Genomic DNA, 23,062 nt, shown 5'->3' on the forward strand with positions numbered 1-23,062 from the left:
ATATCTACTGATGACTGTAGAATTTGAGAGGGTGCTTAAAACCAAACGCCATTATTTTCAGTGCAGCTGTCGTATAGTTGACTAACTCGTAATGACAGTGCCAGAGTACATGTCCTTAAGATGGCTGCCTGATCATTTACTATTTCTACCAATGGAACTAGGCATTACAGGGACAAGTCTGCTCAAGCAGATGTGCCCTTACATGTAAATATAGTGCACCCTGCCTTGGTGCTTGAAGGCCTGCTGAAGGGAATTACTTTCATACAACACATGTAGTGTACATGGACGTGGCACACAATGAGCGTGCCATGTCCGTTTCAGAATGGTTTGCACCGTGCCAGACATCCTGCTATGGCAGACTGCATTCATTCACATGCAGTTTGTGTGGGTTCCTTAGGGTGGCATAATACATACTGCAGGACCGGGGGACTGTCTTCAATACCTATGCCCTGGGTGCCAGGGTTACAATTTACTAGGTACTTACAGGGGTGCTAAAGTCCTTGCCAATTGGGTTATATTTGAACATTTGCCTTGATTTCTGGGAAAGAGTACTGGCAAGGCAGCCTGGCTAGCAGTGACCCAGTGCACTACCAATCAACATCAGAACCAGTTAGCAAAAGTAGGGGGTGACTGTCAAGAAGTGGAACTTTACTACACATCTACATTGTTTAAGTCCCTTATGTTTAATTGGTCTCCCATACCATTTATATGCTTTTTAACATAAATTACCCTGGAAGAACATTCACAGATAGGGCGCGGTTCCTGCAGACTTAACATGGCTGGGTGCAAATGTTTTTCAGTTGGGTTTGAATTGTTTCATTCACTCCATAGGAGGTAGTTTGAGTTTTCAATACTAATTGACAGCACCCTACATGAATGTTTGTTTGTGTTTTGAAATGGAAAGGATAGCTTGCTACTACAACTGCCAAAATATTATAATACATATATCCAGCTTTGTGGAGTTTACATTGATTTCTTAATAAAGCTTTTATAAGCCAGCACAACACATAGTAAGCGGCTCCCTGTAGCTTCTGTAGTGGACACTTGAAAACATGAAATTAAAGTGTTTAGTCAAATTATGATCCTGAGCAGATTTTAAAACTGTTCAGAGATTGCTAACTCCTTTTGTCTTTTGCAGGTAAATGAGAACTATCCAAATGATGACTTGTCTTCCAGAAAAGACTTTATCAAAGCAGTAGTAAAAGAGGTAATACATATTTATGTAGTTGTACATGGTTACTTTTATCATTTGTAAGTTTAAGAAGAAAAAAACACCCTCTTCTAATCTGTGTCCCACCACGGTTGTAGCTATTAATTTCTGCACTATTAGGGTATCTTCCATAGATTCACATGCTTGAATCATTTCTTACCGTTAAAGTGGGTTTCCCACTGTATCATAGTAAGTATTATATATGTATAATAGAATAGGCTGTACAGGGAATGCAAAATTCAGCTTAATAGCCTATCCATGTCCTTTAAAAGCAAAAAATAAAAGACTAGTTGAACAATGGCCAGTCAGACGACCGCACACTTACAACACTCCCAACAGAAGCATCTTCCCTCACATTTCACAAATACTAGTGGGATAGACTTCACAGGCCAAGGAGAGCCTCTCTGGGGAGGGAGGGTGGTTCGCATCTGAATCTTTGAAAGATAGAAATACTGGGGAATGGGAGTTACAGGTAAGTAATAGGTTTGACAAAGCTGTAGTAGAGGCATATTTGCTTGTGCAGAAATGCCCTTGCCTGTAATATAATGCACCGGCCTGCGGGGGTGACATATAAGGTATTAGAGACAGTGTTGAGGGGCATAGCACACAAGTGTGTGCCATGTTTTCATTTTTTTTTTTTTTTTTGGAGCACCTTGTCATGCAGCCTGTAGTGGAAGTCTGAATGAGTTTGGTGCTTAGTCCCTTCAGTGGCACAATGCTGCAGCTCTTGGGGGAAGTTAATCCTCTTACTCCAGTATTGGAACTTTCATAGATTCACATGCTTGAATACTTCCCCCTGTTGTCGAAATGGGGGAGTCCCCGGTGGAATGTATGATATGCCTAAATGTATACCCACATTACATGCATTAGGCCTTTAGCTTAGCAACCTATCAGTCATTTTGTAAAATAGACCCAAACTGAAAATTCAACCAATCGCACTGCACCACCCCTTAGAAAATCCTGTGAAGGACTGCCTTCCCTCAGATTTTCCGCCGCATGTCATATTGGGGAGCCTCTGAATTTTTCTCTCAGAAGCTTATTCCCTGGAATTTGGAGGAGTCTTTTCTTTTGGTGCTTGAAACTGGCTGCCATGTCACACCAAAAAAGGGCCTTTTTTTTCCTTTTCTTTTCTTTCTAGATCCTGTGCGTCCTGTCTGAAGATAATGTATGTGGAGGATCCACATGATGATTGAATTTACTGCTTATACCCAAGTCATAAGACCAAAGACTGCAAGATATGTAGAAAATTTCCTCCAAAGACTTTAAAAGACAGAGGGTTGTCTTTCGTGGCTTCAAAAAGGTAAAGCTGGCCATTCAGCCTCTGACTAGGACAGTGCTGCTTCTAGATCTCTTTTAAAAACGCCAGTCAAAAGGAAAAATGAGGGCTCAGATATTCAGGAACCACCTAAAAGGGTTCCAAAAAAGTCATCTGAGGGCTCTTCAAAAATCCACAGCCCTGCAGAGAAAAAGCAAACTGGCATCCAAAAAGGGTCAGATGCCCACAAAAAAATCCTTAAGACTATTTTTGAGTCATCTACACCGCCTCTGAAAATTAAACGAATTAAAGAAGCTAGGATCTGTGGTCACTTTCAATATCTACGGCGGCCGCCTCAGGATCCTTGTTGATGCTTTCATCCTCTATGGGGCGACCCATCTCGTCACCAGGACTCAACTCGTCGATTATGCCTTGGTCGATGTTCTCGTTGACGGCATTATCATTGTAGATGCTTCTGATGATGCCCCTGTCAACAGTATTTTCATCGTCAATGCTCTCGTCGGCGCTTCTGGCGGATACTTTCTTGACGACGGTGGGTCATCTATCGTCAACAGTCAAGATGATGCTTATAAAAAAAGGTGAAAGACCATCTTCATTGCCTCTTCACCAGTCGTTGTGGCATACCCCACTCAAAAGGATAGCCAAATCTCATGTAACACCATCCACAACATCACCAAGTAAGGTGTCAACACTTTTACCATCACCCTTCTTGGATGGTGATGATGATTCAGGTGATGGCGATATGGAGTGGCTAGGAACCATCACAATTGCATGTGAAATGCCAGGAATATTCTGATGACTCATTATGACCAGCACTACTACGATCCAATCCTGCAACAGCAGGGAATGGTATGTTTGCCCTCCGGTCTGGTTTTTGACCTGCAAGCCATGCTAGCAGATTATAAAGAACGCTTCTGTCCACAGCCAGTGGTTACAGCACCAACTACTCCACTACACCTGCAGGTTCATCTCACCATCCCGCAGGTGTCTCCACAAGATCCGCAAGCCCATGCTTCGTCAGAGGATGAAGCTGAAAGGGGGCGGGGGGAATACTTTCAGCGCAGGATGAATGGGACAAATATGTATTGCCAACACCTGCATCCCCAGAGCCAGCTTCTGTTGAGTCCCTTCCAGAGGACATTGGTACTTTCCATAATTTATTGGAGAAAGCTGCTGTAAGATTTGAATTGCAAATGCCAACGACGCAACAAGATTGTCTCTTGTGTGACTTTAAAGAGCCTCCATAGGAAGGTTATCAGGGCTATCCCAATAATAAACCATGTGTGAAATCAGGGTTTTAATAATACTGCGTAACCCTGCTACGGTGCCGGCGGTCTTGCCTAAGCTGGGTAAAAAGTACAAGGCAACGGATGATGCTCCTGCCTGCCTGTCAAGGCATCCAAAGCCAGATTCAGTGATTTCCCAAGCAGCACAATGATGATCAAGGAACCCTGTCCGGACAGCACCTCCAGATAAGGAAGGTAGGTGCCTTGAAAACATTGGGAAAAGATTCTTCTTGATGTCTGCCACTGTGGTGCAGGCAGCTAACTCCTTTGAAGGTACGATAGTCTGCTATGGTCAGCCATCACTCACTCGTTAGATGACCTTGCAGAATCCAGCAAGGCTGAAGCTAGGAAAATTATTCTGGAGGGACAACACTCCGAAGTAATAGGTTGTGCGTTAGATATTGCCACTATGGATTTTAGGCTTCTGCCTGGATCAGCAGTAGGTGCCAAGGATGGCTTAAGGCCACCAACTTTAGACCAGTGGTCCAAACGAAGGTTCTAGACCTTCCTTACGATGAGGAAGCCCTTTTTGGCATGCAGGTTGACGATGCCTTCCAGACAATCGACAAACGGATACTGCCAGATCGTTAGGCTCCCTGCAGTATAAGAAAACACCCTTTCGAGGTGCCAGAGGTAGAGGACAGTCTTCCTTTCGTGGAGGTTACCAGCAATACATGTACCCGGCTTATTCCTATACCTTCCAACCCTCCAGACCCCAATATCACCAAAGACCACCGCCGGCAGCGGCATATAGCCGGCCTCCTCACAGAGGAAAGTCAGGGAGGCAAGCCAAAGATCCCTCCCGCAGGCAATGACAAGCTCCTATGGCCGGCTGCTTCTCCTTCCTCACTAAAGCAACACCTTCATCATTGGTGTCTGATAACAAACGAGTCCTAGACATAATAAATTTCGGTCACCTTCTAGAATCTACATGTATGCCCCCGTGGACACCTCCCTCCCAAGTACGTCAAACACATCTCCTTCTCAGCCTAGAAACTGAGGTAGTTATCAAATGAAGCAATATAATTGGTGCCCCATTCATAAATGGGAAAGGGTTTCTATTCTCGCTTCTTCCTTATCAGGAAAAAATCTCATCTATGGAGACCCATCGATGATCTAAGGGAGCAGAACAAGTATTGGGGGGGGGGGGGAGAGAGAGAGGTGGGTTACATACCTTGTGTATGGTAACATTGAAAGATGTCTTGCAGCTTCTCAACAGAGCAGACTACATGGCTTCCTTAGAGTTGCAAGACTCCTGCTTCCACATTCCCATTCACCCAAAACACAGGAAGTTTGAGATTTATGATAGCCATCTGGCACTTTCAATTCAAGGTGTTACCTTTCGGGCTTAAGTCCACTCCCTGAATTTTTATGAAGTGTCTAGCCCCGTGGCAGCATATCTACGGCACAGGCGCTATCAAATTTTTTCCATACCTGGACGACTGGTTAGTGAAAGCTTCCAACATCCAGTCAGTACGCCTTTCTCTCAAGGTGACCTTACACCTTTTCAGACAATTGGGCCTCTCTCTCAACTGGGAAAAGTCCCAACTTAGCCAACCTCAAGAATAGTTTCCCTGGGTGCCATACTGGATACAGTCCAAACAAAGGCTTATCCAGCAGTGGACCGACCACTCCAGCTCATCAAGCTAGCTGGAGCAATCCACAAAGAGTCTTAGTTTGAAGCTACAAGTAATTACTAGGAATGATGTCATCTTGCATAAATCTTATTCCCCACTGTCTTTGTTTGCGTCTGCTCCAGGAGGAGCTCGACAAGCAATGGAAGCAGACACAAGGCTCCTTCGAGGACACAATACATGTAACCCCACGTATGTCCGCTTCCCTCGATTGGAGGATAACACAGAACATTTCCAGAGGCCTAAGCCTCTTAAACTAGGTCCCTCTGCTAACTAGAACAACGGACGCATCAATGGAAGGATGGGGTGCAAGTCTGCAGGACCTTCAAGTGAGTGGCAAATGGCCCCCTTCTCAACACTTCACATCAATCTCCTCAACTCAGAGCAGTGTAGCTGGCTTTGCAGGCCTTCCTTCTAAGAAATCAAGGCTCCTCAGTGCTTGTCCGAACGGACAATACAACCACCATGCACTACATCAAGAAGCAAGGAGGGACTTTGTCGCATCTGCTATCCAAAAAAAGCACAGACCATTTGGACCTGGTGCATTCAACACTCAGTGCACATAAAAGCAGAGCATCTCCCAGGAGTGCACCACACAACTGCAGATTCACGGAGCAGGCTAAGCACATCGCCCCAAGAATGGGAATTGAACCAGGAGACGCTGGATGGAATATTCCTCCGATGAGGAAAGCCAAATATGGACCGGTTCAACGTCCCAGAACTCAAAATACTTTTTTTTTTTTTTTCCCTCCTATGCAAGCTGGCATTCCCAACTAGGATTGTGGGGAAATGCCTTTTCGAGAGCATGGTCAGGGATTTATGCTTACGCTTTTCCTCAGATTCCTCTAATCCCACAAGTGATCAGCAAAATAAAATCTGAGCCCTGTCAAATACTCTTAACTGCTCCAGTCTGGCCACATCAACCTTGGTACACGGAGCTACTGTTGCTGTGCTGTCGTGTCCACCCATCAGGGTAACACCGATGCCGGAGTTGCTAATCAATCACGGCCAGGTGAGACTCCCAGATCCCAGGTCTCAACTTATTTGCATGGCTCCTGAATTCAACGAGTTCGGCCACTTAGATATTCCTAACGTTTGACAGCCTGGCTAAAGCACGTGCAGATAGCACAAGTAAGACATGCCAATTAAAGTGGAAACGCTTCTGCTTGTGGTGTCTCCAAGAACATACTGTAGGAGGCTGGCCTGGCTTATAGTGGGTACCTTGTGGTACTTACACCTTGTGCCAGGTCCAGTTATCCCTTATTAGTAGAATAGAGGTGTTCTAGCAGCTTAGGCTGATAGAGGTAGCTATAGCAGAGCAGCTTAGGCTGAACTAGGAGACATGCAAACCTCCTACTATGCCAGTTATATCATATAGCACTATATCCTAAGAAAACACAATACTCAGTTACTAAAAATAAAGGTACTTTATTTTAGTGACAATATGCCAAAAGTATCTCAGAGGATACCCTCACTTAGGAGGTAAGTAATATACCCAAATTATATGTACACAAACCAAAAATCAGGTAAGTAACAGTAAGAAAAGTAGTGCAAACAATGTAGAATCACAATAGGATGCAATAGGTAGAAATAGGCCTAGGGGCAACACAATCCATATACTCCAAGTGGAATGCGAACCACGAATGGACCCCAGGCCTAGTGTAGGTTGTAGAGGGTCACTGGGACTGTTAGAAAACACTAAGGGTGTCCAAGATACCCAAGACCATGAAAAGTAGGAGTAAAGTTACCCTACTACCCCAGAAAGACAGTAAAGTCGAGATAGGGGATTCTGCAAGGACAACAACTGCCAGCAAAACACTGAAAACGGATTCCTGGACCTGTAAAGGAAGGGGACCAAGTCCAAGAGTCACGCAAGTGTCCATGGGGGACAGGAGCTCACTGAACCCCGGATGAAGGTGCAAAAGGGCTGCCTCCGGGTGGAAGAAGATTAAGATTCTGCAACAACTGAAGGTGCCAGGAACTTCTCCTTAGGTCAGAGGATGTCCCACAGCGTGCTGGAGGATGCAGAGTTGTTTTCACGCAGAAAGACCGCAAACAAGCCTTGCTAGCTGCAAGAGTCGTGGTTGAGGATTTTGGGTGCTGCTGGTGCCCAGGAAGGACCGGGAGGTCGCCCCTTGGAGGATACAGAGGGGGCGCTCAGCAACTCCGAGCCCCCACAGAAGCAGGCAGCACCCGCAGAAGTACCGGAACAGGCACTTAGAAGATCTGAGGACAGTGGTCGACTCAGTCACAAAGGAGGGTCCCACGACATCCGAGTCCAACTCAGCGAGTTGAGCACTGCAGGATGGAGTGCTGGGGACCTGGGCTAGGCTGTGCACGAAGGAAGTCTTGCAAAAGTGCACAGAAGCCTGAGCCGCTGCAGTTCACGCAGTACACAGGATTACTGTCTGGCGTGGGGAGGCAAGGACTTACCTCCACCAAATTCGGACAGAAGGGCCACTGGACTGTGGGAGACACTTGGACCCAGCTCCTGTGTTCCAGGGACCGCGCTCGTCAGGATGAGAGGGGACCCAGAGGACCGGTGATGCAGATGTTTGGTGCCTACGTTAACAGGGGGAAGATTCCATTGACCCATGGAGATTTCTTCTTGGCTTCCAGTGCAGGGTGAAGGCAGACAGTCCTCAGAGCATGCACCACCATGAAACAGTCGAGAAAGCCGGCAGGATGAGGCGCTATAATGTTGCTGGTAGACGTCTTGCTACTTTGTTGTGGTTTTGCAGGCATCCTGGAGCAGTCAGCAGTCGATCCTTGGCAGAAGTTGAAGAGGGAAGTGCAGAGGAACTCTGAGCTCTTGCATTAGTTATCTGAGGGATAGCCCAGAGGAGAGACCCTAAATAGCCCACAGAGGATTGGCTACTGCTAGGTAAGCACAAATCAGGAGGGGTCTCTGACGTCACCTGCTGGCACTTGCCACTCAGAGCTGTCCATTGTGCCCTCACACCTCTGCATCCAAGATGGCAGAGTTCTGAGACACACTGGAGGAGCTCCGGGCACCTCTCCTGGGAGGTGCTGGTCAGGGGAGTGGTCACTCACCTTTCCTTTGTCCAGTTTCGTGCCAGGGCTGGGTGATCCCTGAACCGGTGTAGACTGGCTTATGCTGAGAGGGCACCATCTGTGCCCATCAAAGTATTTCCAGAGGCTGGGGGAGGCTACTCCTCCCCAGCCCTTCACACCTATTTCCAAAGGGAGAGGGTGTAACACCCTCTGAGGAAATCCTTTGTTCTGCCTTCATGGGACCAGGCTGCCCAGGCCACAGGGGGGGCAGAAACCTGTCTGAGGGGTTTTGGCAGCAGCAGTAGCTGCACTGGAGACCCCGGAAAGCAAGTTTGGCAGTACCCAGGGATGCATGTGTCGTCCGTCCGTCCCCCGTCTCTCCCCCCCCCCCCCCCCCCCCCCCCCCCCCCCCGCACCAGAATGGTATTGGGGTGACAATTCCGTGATCCTAGACATGTTACATGGCCATGTTTGGAGTTACCATGGTGACGCTACATATAGGTATTGACCTATATGTAGTGCACGCATGTAATGGGGTCCCCGCACTCACAAATTCTGGGGAGTTTGCCCTGAACAATGTGGTGGCACCTTGGCTAGTGCCAGGGTGCCCACACACTAACTGCACCTAACCTTCACCAAGTGAGGGTTAGACATATAGGTGACTTATAAGTTCCTTATGTGCAGTGTAAAATGGCTGTGAAATAACATGGATGTTATTTCACTCAGGCTGCAGTGGCAGTTCTGTGTAAGAATTGTCTGAGCTCCCTATGGGTGGCAAAAGAAATGCTGCAGCCCATAGGGATCTCCTGGAACCCCAATACCCAGGGTACCTCGGTACCATATACAAGGGAATTATAAGGGTGTTCCAGTGTGCCAATGAGAATTGGTAAAATTAGTCACTAGCCTGCAGTGACAATTTTAAAAGCAGAGGGAGCATAAACACTGAGGTTAGCAGAGCCTCAGTGATACACTTAGGCACCACACAGGGAACACATACAGGCCACAAACTTATGAGCACTGGGGTCCTGACTAGCATGTTACTCCAGTATTGGAACTTTCATAGATTCACATGCTTGAATCATTCCCCCGTCGTCGAGATGGGAGCCCCCGGTATAAATTACACAAGTAGTTTTAAAATATATTAACAAAGGCCCTAGGCCTCTTCACTTTAATCAGCCATTTTAGGAAAAGGACCAAACTTGATTATCCACCAATCAGGTGACACCACCCTCTAGAATCCTCCTGAGAGAAGCTCCAGCACCTCAGATTTTCTACCGCATGTCGTGCTAGTGAGTCTACTCAGAGCTCTGCTCTTTCTTCACACCTTTTGAACTAGATTAAACATATTTTTCTCTAAGAAAAACTTCTTTGACCTGATTGGGAAAACATCTTCAACATGTATAAGGAGAAGGGTTTATTCAGAAATTGCATAACTTGTGGCAAGAAAAGACTACATTCTGAAGACCCTCACCATGATTGTATATACTACCTCTGTCCAGTCCATTCAGCCAAGGACTGTAAGGTTGGTCGTACCTTTTCCTCTAAGACTCTTAAGGATAGGGAAGGCAGATTATTGATATGGCTGCAAAAACTTAAATACAGAGAGAATCCAGTTTCTGACTCTGATAGTGAAGACTCTTCAATATCTAAAAAGTCATCAAAGAGGGCGAGATCAGACACAAGATCTCCCTCCCAACACTCAAAAGCCCACAAAAAGAGGGTCTTAAAAAGGGCCGCAGCCCATCTACTTCACCTCAAAAATCTTCCAGTAAAGGGAGGTGAGGTCATGCCAGCAGTTCAGAGAGGCACAAAAAATCCTCCTCTGTCCCTCCATCTGTGCCTTTCAAGAGACCATCCTCTACTTCAACAAAAAAGACACCGATGACAGATTCATCGACGAGACTGTCGGTGAGGGCTTTTCCAACGACCACTTCAACATTTCCACCGTTGACAGCAGCTTTGACGACGAGTGCCCCGCCGTAGATGAGAGCGGCATTGACGTCCTCGTCGACGAACGTCTACACTTTCCTCGTCGACGGCGCTTATGACTATCTGCTTTACCGTCGTCGACTGTAGACTCGTTGGTGAGGCTGTCATCCATCAAGTTCTCTTCCAGGGGATCCTCATCAATAGTCATAAACATTGAATATTCCCGCCCTTGTGCGGGGACCCCGGAGCATATATAAAATATATACACATTATACATGTGTAACAAACAGTCATGCAGGCTATCATGTTAAAAACAGGCTAAAATGCTTTATTTCTATGAAGTTTTTTTTTTTTTTTTTTTTTTTAAATACTACAATAGAGCATAAATAAGTACCCAAGCTCCTAAAACTAGGCTTGGGGAAGTAAGCAGTAGCAAACTCTAGTGAAAAAATAGAGAAAACTGCATTGAAAAACAATGAAGCATTCTTAGCCAATAGGCTGCATGCAGGTTAACACAGGAGAACCATAAAAACTTTGGCACTGTGCCTTTAAGACCCTGAGCACCTCCAGTATCCCACCATGCCTCAGGGGTGAAGGAAAGGTGACAGTTGGTTCACAGTTAGGTCAGTTCTTTTTTCCGGCTCCTTCTGAGAGGATCCTGGAGCATTGAGCTCTCAGTTTTTCTGAGTTTTCCTCAGAAAAATTCTTTAAAAAAGCGTTTTTTCATTTTTCACTTGACAAATAACATCTTTGTCTGAGCTGGGAAGGTTTTTTCTGACAGAAAAATGCCTTCTCTTTTTGTCAAATGCCCTGCTTGTGGGAAGAAGAAGGCCCAGTCAGATCCCCACTCTCTGTGCATAGTGTGCCTGCCTCAGAGTCACTGCCCTGACACTTGTCAGTACTGTAAGAACATGTCTAGGAGGACTCTAAAAGACAGAGAGAAGATCCGACTTCATGGGCTTCAGGAGAGGAAAAGAACATCGTCCTCCTCGCGCCCCAGGCATCCAGAAGGCCATTCTCAGGAGAGAATGGCCCGGTCGACGTCGACAGGTAGGAAAATACCTGCTTGTTCACCGTCGACGTCGTCGCTACCACCGTCCCACCGGCATAGATCGCCGTCGACGGCGACGCACCCGACGTCGAAGGGAACGGCGTCGAGGGGACATCAGAGTAGGGGCAGGTCTCCGTCGACGGCAGCCCGCCGATCGACGTCGAGCCACCGCCGGCATGCCCGGTCGCCGCCAAAGGCTGTGCGCCCCCCGACGTCAGGACACACGACGTCGAGATCTCCACGACGGCACGGCAAACATCCGCCGTCAACCTCCCATCGCTCCACGTCGAGGCACACGACGGCGAGCAGGTCGAGGTCCAAGGAACGCCGTTCGACGTCAAGGCACTCAACGTCGAGGCAATCAACGTCGAGGCAGGACCAACCGACTGGGCGTCCTTCGACGTCGAAACAGCCATCGACGTCGACGCAGGTCTTACCTGTCCAACAGGGAGCAGAACATCGCCCCTCGCCAGACAAGGCTCAGTCTCCAGTGGTCTCCATACAGAGCGACTCTTCTCGGTCAAGAGCATCTCCTGGGCATGTCTCGCCCATCAACCTATCTCCGAGATGGCTGGAGAGCCTCAACAGACCAGCGGCCTCCCCAGATTCGCAATATTCGCGAATGTATTCACCCACTGCCTCCCCGCCAAGAACGCCATCGCCGACAGCCGGGGCAGAACGGGCTCGTTCAGCTCCTCGACAGCCGACCGCGAGGACTAGGCGCTCGGCTACAGCGTCCCGCAGCAGATCTCGCTCTCAACGGAGATCCAGGTCGCGCTCAAGAAGATCACCCTCTTGGTCTTCATCAGGTTCTTCTGTCAGGCGTTACTCACCTACTCTTACAGATTCACCACCTGCTAGAGTCTCACCAGTGGATGACATAAACACTTTCAACGAGGTGTTACTAAGAGGAGCACAGAAACTCAATATAGAGGTTCCAGAACCATCTACCTCCTCATCAATCATATTTGAGACACTACAACAGAGGTCAGCGTCGAAAAAGTTGCTGCCTCTAGTGCCTGGTTTGTTGCAGCCGACCATGGACACTTTTCTGGCCCCAGCCTCGCTTAAGTCTGCCCCGGCTCGGATTCTTAAAAAGTACAAGGCTCCAGAGCAAGACCCTTTATTCCTTAGGAAGGATCCGCCACCAGACTCAGTGATCATAGCTGCCGCCCGAAAGACCCACTCGGTGGCATCTTCATCCACAGTACCCCCGGATAAAGAGAGCAGGCATTTAGACTCTCTGGGAAGAAAGATGTGTGGGACAGCGGCTTCAGCAATGAAGGTCTCTAGTGCGTCTGCGCTCCTGGGCAGGTACGATCGTTCTCTGTGGGATTCCCTCCGTAGATTTACGGAAAAACTGCCCAGAGAAGACAGGCAAGATTTCCAAGAGATTCTACAGGAAGGATGCCTGGTATCTAACCAAGTTATCAGCGCGGCAGCGGATGGGGCGGATTTGGCGGCTCATGGGTACGCACATGGTATCTGTGCGAGGAGATCTTCCTGGCTGAGGCTCACTGGCTTGAAACAGGAGGCACAACAACGTATCCTGAATCTCCCATTTGCCGGGAATTCTCTATTCGGTGCCCATGCAGACGAAGAGATGGCCCGCATGAAGACCGAGGTGGATACCATGAAGGCGGTAGGCCTCGAAAGAAGGAAAGATTTCAGGCGGAGGTACAGACCGTACGATAGACGCCCTTTCCAACAGAGGGTTCAAACCCCTCATTGGTCGCAAAGGTCTCAGCAACGACAGGGGCGCCCTCTGTTTCAGCGAAGAAACACAAGGGAGCGAGGGTCAAGCAGACCTCAACAGTCCACTCCAAAAGCACCCACTAAACAATGAAGTCTCGCTTCCCTCGACACTGTACACCACTCCGGTGGGGGGAAGTATTATTGCTCATCTTCACGAGTGGCACTCTATCACAAGAGACAAATGGGTGCTCAATATTGTCGAACATGGCTATTCTCTTCTTTTCAAGCAGCCTCCACCACACTTGCCGCCAACCAAACACAATCCGGCTCATCTCACTTTGCTACGCAAGGAGGCTCTCACCCTCCTAAGAAAGAATGCCATAGAAAGGGTTCCACATGCCCACAGAGGAAAGGGGGTCTACTCCCGTTACTTTCTAGTAACAAAGAAGGGTCAACAGGGCGTTTTCAGGCCAATCCTGGATCTAAGACTGCTGAACAAATACATAAGAAAACAGAAGTTCAGAATGCTAGCGCTTCATCAAATTTTCCCTCAACTGCATCAGGGAGACTGGATGTGCTCCATCGACCTGCAGGATGCGTATTTCCACATCCCAATAGCTCCAAAGCATCGAAAATTCCTGCGCTTTCGAGTAGCGTTACAGCATTACCAGTTCAGGGTTCTACCCTTTGGCCTGAAATCTGCTCCAAGAGTTTTCTCGAAATGTATGGCAGTGGTGGCAGCGCATCTACGAAGACAAAGGATATACATATATCCATACCTAGACGACTGGCTACTAAAGGCTTCTTCTCCGGAGCAGGCGAGAAGCCATCGGGACATTGTACTAGGAGTTTGCGAAGCTCTAGGTCTTCAGGTCAATTACCAGAAGTCAACCTTGACTCCAACGCAGAGTCTTCACTACCTAGGAGCTATCATAAACACAAAACTACAAAAAGTGTATCCTTCGGAGGAACGACTGTCCTCAATAAACATGAAGTGCCAGGACCTGTTGAGAGCCAGCGCACCTACGGCACGTCAAGTGACATCACTACTGGGCTCCATGGCATCGTGCATCTTTATTGTCCCAAATGCCAGACTCCACATGAGACCCCTCCAAGAGGCATTGGAGGCCAATTGGAGCCAAAGAACAGGTCGCTGGGAAGACACAATGCAGCTACCGGAGGTAGCACTGCAGTCATTGAGATGGTGGATGCACAGACCTCACCTGTCAGTGGGCGCTCCGTTTCACCAGGTACTTCCATCCGACACTCTGGTAACGGATGCGTCTCTTCAGGGATGGGGGGCTCATCTGGGTCCTTTTCAAGCGCAGGGTCTGTGGTCAGACAAGGAGAAGCAGTACCACATCAATCTGCTAGAACTCAGAGCGGTCCATCTGGCTCTCAAGTCTTTCACACCGCTAATTCAGGGGAAAACTCTATTGATACAGACGGACAATACAACCACGATGTATTACTTGAACAAACCAGGGGGAACGAGATCCCTACCCCTTTCACGAGAGTCCCAAGCGATATGGCATTGGCTCCTGGCCAGAGGAATGTCAATCACAGCAGTTCACCTGCCAGGTCAGCAGAACGTAGAAGCAGACTTTCTAAGCAGACACCTGGAGGACGTTCACGATTGGGTCCTGCACGACGAAGTCGCAGAATACATCTTCGCGCAATGGGGTCGGCCTCAACTGGACCTCTTCGCAGACGATGTAAACAGGAAATGCCCAGACTTCGCATCCAGGTTCTACCGTCCAGGATCTCGAGGGAATGCCCTGTTGATCGACTGGTCAGGGACATTTCTTTACGCTTTTCCTCCGATTCCCCTCATTCCGGCAGTGATCAGCAAACTTTACGGATCCAGGACCAGAATGATTCTTATAGCGCCACAATGGCCTCGGCAATTCTGGTACACGGATCTCCTCAACCTGTCGGAAAAACCTCACAGGAGGTTGCCGTGCAGACCGGATCTTCTGAGCAGAATGGAGGGCAGGATTCTGCATCCCAACCTACCATCTCTGAGCTTAACAGCATGGCTCCTGAATTCCTGCAGTATGGGCACCTAGGACTCTCGCAGGAGTGCATGAACATTTTGAAAGAGTCCAAACGGCCTTCCACGCGGCGTTCCTACGCTTTTAAGTGGAAGAGATTCTACATATGGTGCTGTCAGCAAGGCCATAATCCCATACGGGCGCAGGAGGACGTCATACTGTCCTATTTGCTTCACCTAGCGAAATCCGGTCTGCAGGTATCATCTATTAAGGTACATTTGTCTGCTATTACTGCCTATCGCAAGTCACCTTCTCAGGAATCCTTCTTTACGAAACCTGTAGTCAAGGATTTCTTAGAAGGTTTGAAGAAAGTTTTTCCGCCAATTCGGAGGCCTTCTCCTCCGTGGGAATTGAACAAAACTTATGGGCCCTCCTTTCGAGCCTATCCATAAGGCTTCCTTACAACACCTTACGTGGAAAACGGCTTTTCTGGTGGCCATTACTTCAGCGAGGAGGGTCAGTGAGATCCAGGCCTTGTCTGCAAAAGAACCGTACACGGTTTTTCATGTCAATAGAGTAGTTCTGCGAACTCACCCATCTTTCCTTCCGAAGGTGGTGTCAGAGTTCCATATTAATCAGACCATAACTTTACCGACGTTCTTTCCCAATCCGGACACTCCGGCTGAGAAAGCATTGCACTCATTAGACTTGAAAAGAGTGCTGAAATTTTATCTGGACAAGACAAAATCGATTAGAAATTCTAACCGCTTGTTTGTGAACTATGGTCATTTAAGGACAGGAGAAGCAGCATCTAAGCGAACAATATCAAGATGGATAGTCTCTTGTATTGTTAATACTTACCAGCTAGCTAATAAACAATTGCTAGCACGGCCTAGAGCGCATTCCACAAGGGGAAAAGCGGCTACAGCTGCTCTCCTGAACAATGTTCCTATATCTGAGATTTGTAAGGCTGCTACATGGAAGTCTGTACATACTTTTACAAGACATTATTGTTTAGACTCAGATGCAAGAGCGGATGCCCAAGTGGGGCAGGCCTCTCTAAGGAATTTATTTGCGTAAGTCATGTCTATTCCTGCACTTCTATCGGACAGTCCGCTGGGTTTAGGGATGGGCTTGCTAATCTATTCAATGTTTATGACTATTGATGAGGATCCCCTGGAAGAGAAGGATAAGTTACTTACCTGTAAATCCTAGTTCTCTTCCAGGGGTATCCTCATCAAAGTCATAAACAACCCACCCTCCTCCCCGGACACACGTCTACTGGAAGTGCAGGACAGACAGTATTTTGATTCAATTATACAAATTGTCACCGTAAAAAGAACTGACCTAACTGTGAACCAACTGTCACCTTTCCTTCACCCCTGAGGCATGGTGGGATACTGGAGGTGCTCAGGGTCTTAAAGGCACAGTGCCAAAGTTTTTATGGTTCTCCTGTGTTAACCTGCATGCAGCCTATTGGCTAAGAATGCTTCATTGTTTTTCAATGCAGTTTTCTCTATTTTTTCACTAGAGTTTGCTACTGCTTACTTCCCCAAGCCTAGTTTTAGGAGCTTGGGTACTTATTTATGCTCTATTGTAGTATTTAAAAAAAAAAAAAAAAAAACTTCATAGAAATAAAGCATTTTAGCCTGTTTTTAACATGATAGCCTGCATGACTGTTTGTTACACATGTATAATGTGTATATATTTTATATATGCTCCGGGGTCCCCGCACAAGGGCGGGAATATTCAATGTTTATGACTTTGATGAGGATACCCCTGGAAGAGAACTAGGATTTACAGGTAAGTAACTTATCCATCTACATGCGTTCAGCATCTACAACACCGCCACCGACTAAGTCAATGTATGTGCCGTCGACGAGAGAAACATCAGAAAACTTGTGAGAAACTGACTCCAAAGCATACCTCACCTAGTAAGGTGACCTCCCTTATTCCTGTGCATCTGTTGGAGGGAGATGAAGACTCAGACGACGAGGGGCCATTCGGAGCAGCCCATAGTCCATCACAATTGAATGTCAAGTATCAAGAAGAGGATGAGTTTGATGAATCCTATGACCCTCAAGTTTATGGAGAAGACCAACAGGGGGCATACATTCGAACCTCCTTATTGTCTGACCTCAGAGCAATGTTTGCTGATTACAGCAGGTGTTTTTCCTCCTCAAGGGGAGCAACCTCCTCCATCGCCTGTCTCTGGGGTTACCACTCCACGTCAGAGACCAGTTTCTTTACCTCTCACAAACGTGGCTACTCCGGATATGACGCTGCTTCAGGATACGGACATTTCAGAAGGGGATCACGAAGAAGGGGAGCTCCTGGACACTCATTCCGAGTGGAATCAATACATCATTCCTGCTCCTCCTTCTCAATCGAAGGTGGAGTCCCCACCGGACGACATTGGAGGATTTCGCATTCTCCTAGAAAGAGCAGCTAAGCGTCTCGCTTTGCCAATGCCATCTAAACAGACTTTTTTCTCTCCGATTTGAAAGAGCCATTTCAAAAATCTGTGCGCTCTATTCCGCTGGTGAACTATTTATGGGAAGAAGGCTTGTCATGCACAATCCTGCTACTGTCACAGCAGTACTGCCTTGTTATAGACAAGAAGTACAAGGCACCGGACGATGCACCGGCATGTCTAACTGGACATCCCCATCCGGACTCAGTGGTGGCTCAGGCAGCACAGAGGAAGTCCAAAAATCCATCTGCCCCGATTTCCTCACCCCCAGACAGAGGGTAGATGATTAGATAACATCGGAAAGAGGTTTTCCTCTATGGCTAGCCTAGTGGTAAGAGCTGCTAACTCACTAGCGGTGTTAGCTAGGCTTGACAGGCAGCTATGGGCAGACATCGCCCCACATATTAGCCAGTTGCCAGAGGATGCAAAATCAGAGGCAAGCAAGACATTGCAAGAGGGTCAGCGCATGTCAGCGGAACTCATTGACTGTGCAATGGACATAGCACGACTGCATTTCGACAGCTCGCAGGGGCAGCTGTTCTTAGAAGACCAGGTTGGCTAAAGGCTACTTCATTCCAGCCTGAGGTGCAGAATAAGATTTTGGACTTACCTTTTGATGGTCAGGCGTTATTCGGCAAACATATTGACGAGGCTTTACAATCTCTATTAAGTCTGACACAGATACGGCCAGGTCATTAGGGACTCTCCAATTTTGAAAGCCTTCCTTTCGAGCTAGAGGACGTGGCCAATCTTCATATAGAGGAGGATATCAGCAGGATAGATATTCCACCAATCCATCCTCTTCTCAGCAGTACCGTCAATACTACCCCAAAGGCAGCTGTTGCAAGCAGCTTATGGCAGATCTGGCGGTAGGGGATGCTCAACCCGCCCTGCTAAAAACTGCTTGTAGAGCCTGATGCATCCGAGGCGCCGGCTACACCCAACTCTCCTCCTTTTGGTTCTAGGCGGAAGGATATCTCTCTTCCTCAAACAATGGCAAGTCATCACATCAGACAAGTGGGTCCTCCAATTAGTGAAACCGGGCCACACTCTAGAATTTACCCAACTGCCTCCCTCCAATCCTTCCTGCAGGACCCCTTCAAGATACCCACAACAACTCAAGAAGGAGAACAACAAGATGCTCCTCAAAGGAGCTATAGAAAAGGTACCTCGATCACAGCAAGGAAGAGGGTTTTATTCCAGGTTCTTCCTCATGCGCAAAAAGTGGAAAGATTTGAGGCCGATCCTCTATTTACGGGAACTGAACATCTACTTAAAGCAATCGTTCCGCATGATCAGCCTACAAGATGTTCTCCTGCACCTCAACCAGGGAGATTTCATATCTACACTAGACCTAAAAGACGCATATTTGCACATTCCCATCCACCCTGCCCAGACAATACCGGAGATTCACAGTAGCCGGCAGACATTTTCAATTTCGTGTCCTTCCCTTCGGCCTAAAATCAGCTCCCAGGATATAAACCAAATGTCTAGCGCCAATCGCAGCCTTCCTCCGGAGGAGCAAACACCAAATTTTTCCATATCCAGACGATTCTCTGATAAAAGCAAGTACCTACGCAGGAGCGCGCAGATCAACAAGAAGGTGAGTTTCCTTACTTGCCAATCTAGACTAATCATCAACTGGGAGAAGTCCAAACCTCTGCCAGCACGCAGTATCACCTTTTTAGAGGCAAACCTGGACACGCAATCCACCATGGCGTGTCCCACAGTAGACCGGCAACAAAGGTTACTGACACTAACAAAATCAATACGGAAATGAAGCTGTGTTTCTGTCCGCCTGTTCAAGTCACTGTTGGGCATGATGTCGTCATGCATGCGACTAAAGATGCGCCAGTTACAGGAGCAACTAAATCGTCAATGGCTCCAGGTTTCGTGAAGCTTCGAAGATCGAATACACAACCCCAGCAATAGCTAAAGCACGGACGTGGTGGTCTCAAGGGCATCCTCTGTCCATAGGCCTTTCGTTCCTACATCATCTGGCTCCGTGGACCATCACTACAGATGCATCTCTGGAGGGTTGGCGAGCCGTGCTACAGGATCTTCAAGTAAGTGGAAGTGCCCACCACAATTGACAGCGATGCATATCAATTGGCTAGCGTTCAGAGCAGTGTACCTCACTTTGCAGGCTTTTCTTCCGAAAATATCAGGATCGCACCTAGTAATAAGAACAAGCAACACCACTACAATGCATTACCTCAACAAACAAGGAGGCACAAGATCTCTCACCCTCTCCAGAGAATTTGGAATTGGGCCTCTCAGCAAGGCATCACACACTCAGTGGTGCATTTGCTGGGGTTCGAGAACAAGACAGCAGATGCACTCAGACAAAGATCGAGCTGCCACGAGTGGGAGCTGGACCAGTCGATAGTAGACTACATCTTTTCCCAGTGGGGAACGCCAACAGTAGACCTGTTTGCCAACAAGGGGAACGCCATATGCCAGTATTTCGCAAGCTGGCATCACCAAAAGGGATCTTGGGGGAATGCGTTTTCAATAGTTTGGTCAGACATCTTTGCTTACGCCTTTCCTCCAATTCCATTGATCCCAAGAGTCCTCACAAAGATGAAGACCGAGCCGTGCACTCTGATATTGATAGCTCCATATTGGCCGCGCCAACACTGGTTTGCGGAGCTTCTTCTATCAAGCCTCACATTCCGCTGAAACCGTTTCCACAATTTACCAACAATGAACGAAGGACAATTATGGCACCGGATCCTCAGTCGATGCGACTGTCAGCATGGCTCCTGGGCAAAAGGAGTTTGCACATCTGAATATCCCACATCTTATCCAGAGCTAGAGCGGATAGCACTAATGAGGCTTACTCTTGCAAATGGAAACTATTTTGTCTGGGGTCATCAGCGGCAGAATGACCCACTATCTTCACCACTGGAACAAATATTGCTGTACTTGTTGCATTTAGCGCACAGACGCTCGGACTCTTCACCCTCGCTCTATTCCTCTTGTCTAATCAAACTGTTTTTAAAAGGACTTTTCAGGGTTTTTCCTCCATTCAGACCACCCCCTTCGTGGAACCTGAATATTGTTTTAGCACAGCTGATGAAGCATCCGTTTGAGCAGATTCATTATGCTTCTTCTCTCAAATTCCTTTCGTGGAAGGTTGCATTATTGGTGGCTCACATCAGCCAGACGTGTCAGCGAAGTGCAGGCCCTCTCTATTCAAGAGCCGTTGTTACAGTTTAAACGAGACCGGCTACTGCTGCGTACTAATTCGCATTTCATCCCGAAGGTTTCTTCAGACTTCCACATCAACGAGCCCTTAGTGTTCCAATCTTTTTTTTCCTCATCCTACTCCGACGGAGAGAGCTTTACACTCCTTAGATGTTAAGAGATGTGTTCAATTATACTTGGACAGAACTAAGTCCTTTTGACGCTCTAATCAACTGTTCGTAGCATATACAGTGCACCTAGACGAGACCAACCACTCCAAGCAGAGTATATCCAGATGGATCGCCTCAGCCATTCGATTCTGCCACCATCAGCGGGTAAACCTCTGCATTAATCTGTACATGCTCATTCTACGAGGGCAGGCTCTTCGTCAGCAGCGCTGTTCGCAGGGGTTTCCCTGCAAGACATTTGTATAGCAGCAACATGGAAGAGCTGTCATACATTCACAAGGCACTACTGCTTGGAATCTATCTCAAGGAGAGATAGCAGTGGGTCAAGCAGTCCTCAAGAATCTCTTCAGGTGAAGGTGAACCATCTTTTTTCATCCCTCCATCCTAGAACAGGTATGCACATTGTTTATCTTTTATGTACAGATAGTTATAATTTGAAGGAAAAAAAAAAGAGTAACAGAAAAGTGGAGATAATTAACGATAGTATTGACATATCCTATTTTCTTTGAAGTATTCATGTATGTGTGTGTGTATGTTTACATATGTATGTATGTGTATATGTATGTATATATGTAGCTGCAGATACACATGCTTTGCACATCCCGCCATCTAGTGTTGGGCTTGGAGTGTTACAAGTTGTTTTTCTTCGAAGAAGTCTTTTCGAGTCACGAGATCGAGGGACTCCTCCCATTTTCGGCTCCATTGCGCATGGGCGTCGACTCCATCTTAGATTGTTTTTTTTCCGCCATCGGGTTCGGACGTGTTCCTTTTCGCTCCGTGTTTCGGGTCGGAAAGTTAAAATCTCGGAAAATTCGCCGGTATTGTTTGCGTTCGGTATCTGGTTAGTTACAACAGATCGACACCGACTTTTGAAGAACTCCGGTGGCCCTTCGGATTTTTTTTCGATCCCCCGTCCGGGCCTGGTCGGCCCGGCCACGTCTCTTAAAGGCTGATGGAACGGACCCCATTCCGCTTCTGCCCAAAATGTCATAACAAGTATCCGTATACAGATCAGCATCTGGTCTGTAACTTGTGTTGGTCTCCAGAGCACAAGGAAGATACTTGTGAAGCCTGTCGTGCGTTTCGGTCGAGGAAGACATTAAGAGACCGAAGAGCGAGAAGACTGCAGATGGCGTCGGCGCCGACAGGACAAGGGCGTTTCGAGGAGGAAGAAGAAACCTTCTCCATTCAGGAGTCTGACTCAGACGAGCTTGATCCCGAAGAAACGCCAAACAGTGAGTAAGACGTCGAAACATAAAACTCACGAGAAGACCACAAAAGCCCAGGGGACGCCACCGCCAACAGGCCATGGCTTAACCCGAAAAATAGGTGACGATCATCGGCACCGAAAAAGGGCACGCTTGTGTCGAAGTCATCCGACTCCGGTCGAGATACCGGCACACAGCAATCTCTGGCCCAAACCAGCGGCTCCAAGCAAGTTCGGCATCGAGACAGTGGCACCGAAATGAGTCTGCACCGAGACACCAACGCCGAAAATAAAGAAGGTTTCGTCGGAGCCCAAAAAGGCGACCGAAAAGGTTTTGATTCCGAAACATCCAGCCTCGGAACCGAAAACAGGTTCCTACACAGAGGAACAGGGATTGTCCTCCCAAATGCAAGGACATAAGTTCGGACAAGAACTTGAGTCAATGGAGCCAGATTACACACAAAGGAGGCTCCACATTCAAAAGGACACAGGGAAGATAAGCACTCTTCCTTCAATTAAAATGAAAAGACTTGCCTTTCAAGAAAAGGACAAGCAGCCACAGGCAAAGGTGTCAAGACAAACCACTCCGCCACCATCTCCACCACCATCAATGCACACATCACCGGTAGCCACACCACCACTGATGCAATCCCCGACTCATACTGCAATGAGTCAAGATGATCCCGACGCATGGGGCCTTTATGATGCTCCGGTATCAGATAACAGCCCAGACTGTTACCCTGCGAGGCCGTCGCCACCTGAAGACAGTACATCCTACACGCAGGTGGTCTCGAGGGCAGCTGCTTTTCATAACGTCACCTTGCATGCAGAACCAATTGAGGATGACTTTTTGTTTAATACAATATCCTCCACTGATAGCCAATACCAAAGCTTACCTATGCTCCCTGGAATGCT

General features: G+C 47.7%; 1 protein-coding gene across 1 annotated transcript in view; it reads left to right on the forward strand.

Annotated features, from left to right (window-relative positions):
- Nucleotides 1-23,062, forward strand: part of DEK (DEK proto-oncogene) — a 109,090-nt gene that overhangs the window by 74,331 nt on the left and 11,697 nt on the right. The window contains exon 10 of the mRNA XM_069218237.1: nt 1,139-1,207. Within this exon, the coding sequence (XP_069074338.1) occupies nt 1,139-1,207 (69 nt within the window). The remainder of the gene's footprint in view (nt 1-1,138; nt 1,208-23,062) is intronic.

The sequence above is a fragment of the Pleurodeles waltl genome, chromosome 2_1 (assembly GCF_031143425.1).
Source record: "Pleurodeles waltl isolate 20211129_DDA chromosome 2_1, aPleWal1.hap1.20221129, whole genome shotgun sequence".
In the NCBI taxonomy this organism is placed as follows: domain Eukaryota; kingdom Metazoa; phylum Chordata; class Amphibia; order Caudata; family Salamandridae; genus Pleurodeles; species Pleurodeles waltl.